The sequence below is a fragment of the Pyxicephalus adspersus genome, chromosome 2, assembly GCF_032062135.1.
Source record: "Pyxicephalus adspersus chromosome 2, UCB_Pads_2.0, whole genome shotgun sequence".
NCBI classification, from domain to species: Eukaryota; Metazoa; Chordata; class Amphibia; order Anura; family Pyxicephalidae; genus Pyxicephalus; species Pyxicephalus adspersus.
In genome coordinates, this window is record NC_092859.1 from 85428644 (window position 1) to 85439843 (window position 11200).

At 38.2% G+C, this 11200-nt stretch overlaps 1 protein-coding gene across 6 annotated transcripts in view; it reads right to left on the reverse strand.

Moving 5' to 3' along the window:
• The window catches only part of GRIP1 (glutamate receptor interacting protein 1), a 240039-nt gene that overhangs the window by 36598 nt on the left and 192241 nt on the right, over positions 1-11200 (reverse strand). For all 6 annotated transcript variants that reach the window (XM_072401315.1, XM_072401311.1, XM_072401316.1 and 3 more), the window contains exon 8: positions 2136-2283. In XM_072401315.1, coding sequence (XP_072257416.1) covers positions 2136-2283 — 148 coding nt within the window. The remainder of the gene's footprint in view (positions 1-2135; positions 2284-11200) is intronic.

Here is an 11200-nt window from a genome sequence, read left to right on the forward strand (position 1 = left end):
TAGTAATTACATTTTAAAAAGGTTTAGCCACAAGTGTCCCCCACTTGCACCTACAGTTTCAGTTTCCTATGCCTCTACGTGTACCTTACAAAATTTAAAGTTAATACATTTAAAAGTTTAGGAGATCTGAAGGTTTGAACACAGCGAGTTGTTAGGCTGCAGAATATGACAAGCAGCTTTTACACACACACAGCTATCACACTGCACTGCCGATCACATTACACACTGCGGATAAACTTCACAAACTGTTTTTATATAGAATATAGGCAGTGATGAGAGGCGGTCACTGTCTGTCTTGTTCCTAACTGATATCACATGCATGATGCTATTAAAGCATCCCCACATTTTTAACATTATATTAAAGAGTGACTTTCTCTGTTCTCGCATTTTTTTTTTTGTTTTTTGTTTTTACACTTTTGTGGAGAGGACCTCTCCCCCCCTTCAGTCTTTACTTCCATTTCGGTAAAGACCAAAGGGGAAATCGGCAGCCTCCTGGGATATTTGTGTCGCATATCCCAAGAGGCTCTGCACTGCTCCTTGTGTGCATGAGGCTTTCTTATAATGTAAAAAAAAAAAGTGTTCAATCTAATTAATGCGCAGTGCAAGGCAGCATTGGACGTACAAGTGATCATCTGAGAAAAGGTGGAAACTGAGCCAGCATGGGCCTGCTGGGCTAATTTTGTAGGAGAATCAAGTGAAAAAAAATGTTTTCACAAAAGTTCACTTTACCTAAATATAGACACAGGAGCACATCTGAAGATAGGCTGAAATCACAGCGGCAGTAAGGTTACATTTGTCCATTCCTTATGCCAGAAACCACTGCTGCTTAAAAAACTTCTAGCTCTGAAAAAGCCCAGCACTTACCGCTTGTTACCAATCCTAGGTGCCTGAAACTTACCGCCTGTTACCAATCCTAGGTGCCCAGCACTTACCGCCGGTTACCAATCCTAGGTACCTAGAACTTTGCCACACTTCCTTTTTTAACACCCGGCTACAGCTTCCTACCACCCGGCTGAAAATAATTTCTGGGCAGAACACTGCTACCCCTTACAAAAAGAGAAAGTCTGAGAATATTTCCTTCAGCAATTGATAAAAGGAGCAAGTCCAAACAAAACCAGGGTACATAAAAGAATCAACACAGTCATAGGGGTGTGCAATAGGTACAGGAGCTAGATCTGCAGTGAGTGTAAAAATGGTTGATTTATTACAGTTTATAACTAATTCTGAGTAATATCCTGGTTAAGAAAACATATCCAAATCTAGACAAGGCAGCCATGAAATTGGACAATTTCAAATCAAGATGCATATGTTTTGGACAGAGTAAAAACCAAAACAAGTCGAATTTCTAGAAGGCATATAAAGGTACAGAGTACAGTCCAGCATCAAAAATAAAGGGCAGTGATCAGGTGTAGGTCTAGCAAATAAGTAGACAAAGAAATAAGGGGAAGAAAACGTTTAGCACAAAGGCTAAACTAATATGAAAGTGGGAATAATGAAATTAGGAGGAGCAAGAGTATTGTGAAACAGACAACAAATACAAGCTAGAGAAAGTGCATGCAGGTACCGAGCTATAAAGTCCTGGATCTTGCAAACAACAGAAGTAAAAAAAGGAGGAGGAATATAAATGACAAGGATGTTCCCAGGCTAAAAATCAACTGTACCATATAGCAACAGGATTTTCCACTCCATTTTAAGGTCTACAAATGAACAATTAATATAGTATCTAATCAAAATGGAGACCCCCTTAGAATATTGAGATTAGTGGGATGGTAGGATCAACCAACCCAGGGACTATGCATCTAACAACCAGTTAGATGTGTTTCTTGCAGAAGGTTCAGATCTATATGTGGTTATCAAAGGTAATCTAGGACTACAGTTCCCTTATTATTATCATCAAGCCATAGATTTTCCAGCTCAGCACCCTCAATTGTTCATGTCTCAACTGTCCCTTCACCCCCGCTCAGTCAAAAGTGCAAAAAAAAAATAAAATAAAATAAAAGGACCGAAATGTAGAAGAGTTGATCGTTTACATCATAAAAGTAACCTAAAAGTTATTTATGCTAAACTAAATATTTCAGGCAAAAGTATACTGAAGAGCTAAAAAAAAATTCAGTCAAATCACACTGACTCCATACCTGTCAGCAATACTTGCAGGTTTGATCTTGTCAATGACAATGACCTGTTTGTTGCAGTACATCGAGGTAGTTAGTGCTACTCCAAGGTTGGATCCGGGAGTTTTGGCAACTTCAACTAGTAGTGGACCGGAAGCTGTAGACACAGAATCTGAAAAAAAAAAAAAAACAGAAATGTTGCTTTCCTCAAAGATAGTCATAACAATACAAATATATTCTTTAGTTCAGTTTATTTTTAAAAATACCTTTATTTGTAAGCAAGTAACTGTTTCCTTTCCTTAGATAGCAACTCATGATAACACATGAAAAAACATTATATTGAGTTTCACCTGAAGTCTTGAAGTTTCAACTTCAATTTTAAAATTGTATGCTGTATCTCTTTCAAAGACTTTCAGAAAAATAGACTTACAAACATCTACAAATTGTCAATGGAAAAAACAGATGTGCTGAATGAAATGCCAAGAGCAGAATCAAATGCTGCTCCCTGAATTACTATTAGGTACATTATCTCTGTTCCTTTTCTAACTTAAATAACTCGAATACAGTCAGGGTTTGCTGAAAATTCATGAGAAAAAAATTTAGGCTGCCATTGTTAAACTTGCTTTTAATTAATCATAGTTCCTTGGCTGTGAGGTTAATACTTTGGCTTCAATGATATGAGTTACTATGAACCGGTATAGAAACAAGGAATTCTGACACTTTTTGACGCATGATTACAGAATATTTTTTCCATGTCCTACTGTGACTTAAAGGACCTAAGTTAGACACAGGCAGGCTTATCACTTTTAGAAAGGAGGCCAGCACTGGAAGCTCACATTCTGCTCTCATCAAGCCTTGCAAATAGCCTATTCACATTAGGGTGAATTGGATATAGAGTTCAAAGTTAGATTCAGTTTAACGTTAGGGTTTAATAGGTGGGTTACATTTTAAAACCTGTATGCAAATAGTAGAAATAAGTAAGAGATAAAATGTTAAAGGTCAAGAGGTAACTTCGTTTTCTATGTGCATGTTGTTCCGAAATGTGGTTTCATTTAAGGGTAATGTATTTTTTATGGTGTGCCTAATATGTATTCTCCAGATTCATGACGATAATAAACAAAGGTTCAGGTAAAGGAATATAATGTGTTAGAATAAGCGTTTCAATTAGGGAATTTTACTGGCTTTCATCAAATGTTTGTTTAAACATACTGGTGGTATAAACACAGACTAATTATCTCACAATATAAAAAGGGATATTACATTTACACAACATCATTATTGTTTCAACACCAAACAAATGAACACAATAAAAGAAACTTTTGATCCACTAGGGTACAGGAGATGAAAGTAAATCTACAAATGCATTGAAATGAAAAATACTTTCAAGAAGTTTTGTAAATTATGCTACAACATGTTCCTCTTAAAATTAAATTACCCAAAATTTTTATGGCAGATGAACATTTCTGTCTAAATACTATGTCCTCCAACATTGTAGCAAGCTGACAACATCCAATCAAACTTAAAAAAAATATTAGATAATAGTAAACAGTTTGCAAAGAGTAAACATCGACAGGATTAAAAATTAATCTTAGAAAAGGTGCACAGATTGAAATGGACTTGTCTACAGGAAATACATTTTCCAAGCTCTGTTTTCTTTTAAAAATTGTCCCAGCAGTAATAAAGGACATTGATTTATTGTACTGTTCATGTGATTGCTACCATATACCTTACACATGTACACCAAACTACATAAATAATCCAGTCAATGAAGACATTATACTATGGCTAGCACTCCTAGCACTCTAGCACTAACATATATAGATCTATTAAATAGGTTAAAATGTTCCATAAACTTCAGTTAGTACCATTGCTGGGGATTATTAACAAATCTAAAAACCACACACCATTTATTGTATTTTCTAGAACAGGCACACTTTTCTTATCACCTTCTAAATATCCTAAAAAACTGAAAAATTAAAATCATAGATCATTTCTTGATTATAAACAAACCACAAATGCCTTCAGCTTTACATAAAAGAACATGCATTGCTGTTTAAGGATCCTGGGGATAACAAGATTTAATTCTAGAAAATTATTCTGAGGTGTAGGTTCAAAAGGCCCACAATTTGTTACACAATTTGTCTCACAAACTCTTTTTTGTGTTTTCTGCCTTTACTGACAATCCACATCAAGAATCATTAGGATCATTTTTATTCATATAATTTTATGTGTGTATTATTTCATTATCATTGTTCTATTGGCCTACACATGTCATCTGTAAAAGTAAGCTCAAAATAAATTTAGTTCATTTCTAAGTCTTGAAAAGCATGAATAAAAGGTGGAGAGAAAATGTCATCATAATGCATATTATATCTTTATTCGGTCTATAATCATTATTTAAATCTGGACTGTGGCCATTAAGAAAATGCTGTGTAATACAGCCGGATTATATTACATTTTTAGCTTTTACTGGCTGCTGCTCAAGAAATGGCTTTTTTTCTTAGTGCTATAACAGGCCCTGTCCAGGGTTAGCTTTTCACAAAAACATTGTCTGCATAAAATCCACTAAGTGATCTGTAAAAAGAGGTGCTTCTGTGCTTGCTGTATTATGAGCCACCAGTTGAAATCAAATGAGGTCTGTTTGTCTTGGGATTGCTAATTTTGCAATAGTTTTTTGTTTGAATGTTTGTGGTATCATAAAGAACTCAATAAACATCATATTCTGATGATGGCTTCTGATCACAACAATTCCCCTGTTGCGCCGTATTTGTTGTCAGAGGGAAAACTGTAAACTATTTTGAATACAAATCCTAAGAATTTAAAAGGTTTGTATTATGTTACACAGGAAAAATAAAAATAAACATGTAAATACACAATTAATGAATTGGCTACAGATCTCCTTTAAATAAGACCTTTAAACTATGCTGTTTTTTTGCTTAATTAAATTCGGTGTTATTTTATCAGTCATGGTACAAAACTAGAAAGGCATTTTAAATCAAAAGAAGTAGAATATAAAGCAAACAGGCAGGGAGAAAATAGTATAGCAGTGGTCCCCAACCTTTCTGACAGCAGGGCCCAATAACATAGAATAAAATTTTGCTGCAGCCCGGTAGATGTACAGCTTACACTATACTATTCTCAGCAGCTCGGCCTCCTGTCAGGACATTAACGGAGTAGTGTAAGAGCTGGTGTGCTGTCAGGTGGCAGAGCTGCTGGGAATGGCAGAGAAGTGTAAGCCTTTCATACATTGTATTCTCATTCTCCATTCTCAGCAAATGAATGACAAATGGAGTGGCATGGGCAAGTAAAGGCGTATTTTTTTTTTTATTCATTCTATAAATCCACTTTAATGAGAAAAGAACCCTCATTCTTATTGAGATTTTATGTTTGGGACCCTGTATCTGGCAATTTGTTATGTTCAGGGGGTATTGATATTAAGTTTAGTATCACTGTTGCTCTCAAGTGTCCCCTGTTGCGAGGAGAGCACACCCACTCAAGGGAGCTCCCACTGAAGCCCGATCTCATAGAAAAGATAGATGAAACGTGCGCAGACACAGTAGTACATGTTTCGAAGGTAGGATTTTTTTTCATAGGACTCTGGCGCTTCTGCCTCCTGTCATTTGCGCCCCCCCAACTCACCTGCCACGAACCGGCACTGGTCCAGGGGTTGGTGACCACTGCAGTATAAGACAGCGGTTGCCAACTGGTGGTCCGCAGCTCTGGCCGGGGCACCACCCCAAACCAGTGGGGTCAGGAGAAGGACCCCACTGGCAGGGCACACCAGCCAGAGCCGCGGACCACGTCCCCCGTACCAATCCCAGGCTAGGGGAATTGGGCGGGCTGTGTCCCTGGACACAACCCACCCACTCTCCAATCGCAGGCTCAGATCAAATCAAGGAGGACTTTTATTGCAGAATGGCAATGTCCGTTCACAATAAATACTTACCTGCCTGTTCTCAATATTCTTTTTAATATACTGAGCTCAGTGCAAGATGCCAGGATATGCCTGAATGAACACACGTGCATATGTAGGAGTTAGGTCATTCTGGCCTGGCCAATTAGTAATGTAGAAGTCCACTTTCAAAATGTTCAATCAGGCTGGGCTTATTGTAGAAAAGGGACAGGCAATGTTGCATCTGCAATAAACATACTTATAACTGTCTGATCGCTCCCCTCAACCATTAAAAATCACTAAGCTGGAAACATACATCTCAGGAAGAGTTTAGTTCCACATTATTTTGACTTTAAGGTGTGACAATTTTTTTTTTTATAATACAGTGTTCAAATTTTAATTTTTTTAAGCCGGGTGGGATGAAATTGTAGGCGGCTGGCAGCCCTTGTATTGTGACCCAACTCTTTAGTAACCACCTAAAAACAGCCAGGTGGTTACTGAAAAGTTCTGGGTGGTGCGGCCGGCTAAAAGAGGCTGGGGAGAACACTAATATTTTATACATTAGTCCTTTTCCTGGAGGCAGCGTTTCGCTGGTAGGAGGAAGGGATAATCACACTGCAGCCTTATGGCCAGTCTGAATATAGGCCAAATTTTTAAAGAGAAGGGTATTTTTACTATTTCAAGAGCACAAAATGTAAATGTAATATACAGAAAATGTACATGGCAGGCATTCTTTCTAATAGGTAAAGTTCCTGTAGGTGTAGTACATTTCCTGTCATTAAATTTAGCCCAACAAGAACAGGGATTGATAATGTGGAAAGCTCAAGTTTTCCATGAAATGCGATGTCAGTGACAGTACTGGGTTTTATAGAAACATCTCTTATTAGGAAGGCATGCTATAAGATTTTTCCTACAGCTTTCAGAAGACATAGGCATGTGCTGACAAAGGATTTGAGAGGACAGAAAAGTTAATAGAAGTTGTACGTCACTATTCCCAAATGCCCAGTCTGATCTCGCAAAAGAAAAGAGGCATTTAGTCATCCTAAGTGGAGATTCTTACATACAAAAGCATTATATTAGTTGCACATAATACATATGTGAATATCAATTTTACCTTTAAGTACTGTCCTAATTTGTTTAGGGTATATGTGCCCAAGGCAGAATCCTATTAATTTCCATGTCATTCTTCTAAAATCCAAAATGTCAAAATGTTGACTTTCTGTGCTTCTAAAAAACACAATTTCCAGTATATCATGCTACTAAAATTAGATAGCATTTGCAACAAGCCCATCTTCTAAGTACATTTACTTTAAATGATACTGATGTTTTACAAAATACCCTCCCCCTCAAAAAAGTGCATGTAAAATGAGAATTGAGAATGTATAGTAACAAATATACCTGCATTTTTAAATGATTAAAAACATGTTAGGACAACAACACAGCAGACACAGCCTGCAAGGTTAAATGAAGGTTCTCTCTAGGGTCTATTAATTTCAGATTGTGGACCATGATACACTGTTAGGAGATGCTTATCTGGCCAGCGATCCCTTGTTGTGCGACAGTGCAGTATCAAACACCATTTATTCTGTCAAACAATGTCACTTGCAGCAGCAATTAGAATTAAGATAATGTTTTTTTATCGGCAACCCAAGTGCACTGAGGCTGTGTGCACAGCTGAAAGGGGACTTTGGAGATAGATTAGTTCCTGATTCAATCCTGCGCTGCCATAGGCTGCAAGGGCTTTCAAGTCTTTCTGCTAATAGCCCCAGTGCTAGTTGTAGCACTAAGTTGGGCTGACTTGCTGCTACTGCGTGATTTCGTAAGATTTACTGTTGCTGACTGCTTTTGACTTGCTCTTGTCAGTGACACTGCTCTCTCCTGGTGTGCTTCCTATCTGTCTGCCTGCTTCTTTAAGTTTCTTTCAATAGTAACTCCTCTTCGCCCACTCTCCTCCCTGTTGGTGTTCCCCAATGATCAGTCCTTGGACCAGTTCTCTTTTCTCTGTACACCTCCTCTCTCGGTAGTCTCATATCCTCCTTTGGCTTACAGTACCATCTCTATGCTGATTACACTTAATCTATCTGTCCACCCCTGACCTGTCTCCCTCAGTCCTGGATAAGGTCTCATGCTGCCTGTCAGCCATCTCATCATGGATGTCTGACTGATTTTCGAAGCTCAACCTGGATAAAACAGAACACATTCTCTTGGTGTCACCTTTGACTCTGCCCTCTCATTTACCCCCCATATTCAGAACATTTCCAGGTCCTGTCACTTTCACCTACACAACATCTCCAAAATCCGCCCCTACCTGTCCCGAGACCATCAAACTCCTTGTACATGCTTTTATCATCTCTCGTCTGGACTACTGTAACATCCTCCTCTCTGGTATTCCACTAACCCGACTCTCTCCTCTACAATCTATTATGAATGCTGCAGCCCGATTCATCCATCCTTCCCACCGCTCCTCTTCCGCTGCATCTCTTTGCAAATCCCTACACTGGCTTCCATTTCACCTTAGAATCAAATTCAAGCTCCTGTGCCTTGCCCTCAAATCCCTACACAGTTACTGTGCCACTTACATTTCTTACCTGGTAAAAAAAAGTACTCCCCCAGCCGCTCTCTCCGCTCCTCCAATGACCTACTAATGACCTCCTCACTCATAACCACATCACACACATGGATACAAGACTTCTCTAGAGCTGCCCAACTCTCTGGAATGGTTTTCCTCGTCTTATTCGGCTTGCTCCTACTTTCTGCTCATTTAAAAGAGCACTCAAAACCTATTTTTTCAAACTTGCCTACCCATCTTCTTCTGCCTTTCTGCCTAAATATCTCCCATCCTATTGTGTGTAAATTCCCCCACCTACTAGATTGTAAGCTCTTCAGGGCAGGGTCCTCTCCTCCTGTATCACTGTCTGTATTAGTCTGTCATTTGCAACCCCTATTTAACGTACAGTGCTGCGTAGAATGTTGGCGCTATATAAATCCTGTTTATCATTAAAAAATAATAATACCTCGTCTGGTGGACCGATAACCTGTGAATGACCTGGCTCTGTATTCCAGACTTGTCTCTGCTGGAATGTTGGTGCTGTATCATCTGTGGGCTCCAGTCCTCTGTCAGTCCTTTGCCAGACACCAATCCTTGGACATAGAAATCCAGGGAGCAACTGTGTGCTGGGATGGTGCAACTAGTCTCCTAAGACTGAGCGAGGGCTTGCTATAGGCAAAGAGTGCATCGTTAGATTGGGCAACTGGTGTATGGCCAGTACTGTTGCTGGACCAGGGACTTACATTAGTACTGTTGCTGGACCAGAGCCTTATACACGTTATTGCACCATTTCTTGTTAACAACATCCCCAAGCATCTAAACCAGCACACTGCAAGTACAGTACAAAAACTTGAGATGTGTTGCACAAGGATGCGAAAAAAAGAGTTACATTTTTACTGATGTTTGCTGCATTTCAAGTCCTTTCAAATGAGAGCTGCAATAACACAATGCTCATGGCCAGGGCTTGAAAATCTGACAATATCCAAGTAAATTATAGTTTGTGATGTATAGATGATCTTTCCTAAAGAAACAAATATATGCGCAACAGGTAGAAAGACACCAACTCAGAAAGAAAATATATGCTTTTCTAGAATGATTTATACAAACTTAATGATTAAGTTACAATAAAAAAGCTGTTTTTTTATAAAAAAAAAAAGTCCCATAGCATTTTTGTTGTGATATCAATTTAAGAATAGAGGATGCGGTACTGAATATTGGCCAGTTGTTAAAGCATATGTACAATATCCAAGTAACCTGTGCTTTCCTCTAGGCATACTCTATTACAGTGTTTCTCAACCTTTTTAACATGGGGGGACCCCTGAAATAGCTTTCAGGTCTTCAGGGAATCCTTACTATAGTCACTATATGCACAGCTTACAGTACTTTACTGTAGTGGCCGGTGGGAGAAATCCTTCATATTGCTTGCCAGTGGGAAGAATGTCACACTTACAGATAGCTGAATAGATCATTGGTATCTGGTAAACTGACCTGAGAGTAACAAATTGCTCAGAAAACTCCTAGCAACCCCTGGAGGAACCCTAGGTCGAAAAACACTGCTCTAATAGATTTTAATTTAAAAAAAGCAGAAAACCAAGTACAACACTCACATACTGCTAATACACATTACAGAAGCCTAATGGCTTTTGGTCATTAAGTAAGGAACATAGTAAGGAGCCAGTCTGCAGAGCTGTGTGCATGCATCAGTGAAAGACATCAGTTCACCAACAGCTTGCAAACCCAGATCAAGGAGAATCCCTACTCAGTACTGAGGATAGAGCTGAAAAGAATACAACACTGCTTACATTTGGCAGCTTTAACAAAAATGAGTTTTGGCATTTACACATCAAAGTTACAGCACTGCAGGCAACCTAACAAAACAGAACACCACTAATAGTGGTCATTTCAAATCATCTGCTATTTATACTGTAGGAAAATATATTTTGGACTGTTCTTTTTCTAAACCTCAAACGATCACTTGATAACATTTGTTGGATAATGAGTTTAGAATGGATTGGAAGGGGACCTTTTAGGCATCATTTTTTGCTTTGTTTGTGATTAGCTCAGTGAGGAATATAGTAGTATAGGAGTATATAGTAACTGACACCAGGCTGCCTAATGATGTTAAGAAAAACATCTGTCCTAATTGCATTTATTAAAATATGTACCTGTTCGGACTTACATACAAATTCAACTTAATGAATAAATGAATAAAAATACAGTCCCCATCTCTTATGTAACCCGGGGACTACTTGTAGGCTAAAGTTAGCCCAGTTCATTTCAATTAATAATTTGTGGGTAACAGAAAAATGTATTCTTTCCTGATGACAATGTATGTAACGTATTCAGAATTATTTCAACACAGCAGAATGGTGATGTATCAGAGATGAGTTCTTAAAAACACTTATCAAAAGAAAATACATTTATGGGATATGATGCTAATGTATAACAGTCTGTATAAAATGTTTCTAAAGCTGCATCTAGCATATGTAGTCAAGGTCTGGGCAACTCATTATAAAAAAAAAAAAATAAAAAAAAAAAAACTTTGTAGAGAGTTCACCAGACAAATTATTATTATTATTAAACAGGATTTATATAGCGCCAACATATTACGCAGCGCTGTACATTAAATAGGGATTGCAAATGACAGAC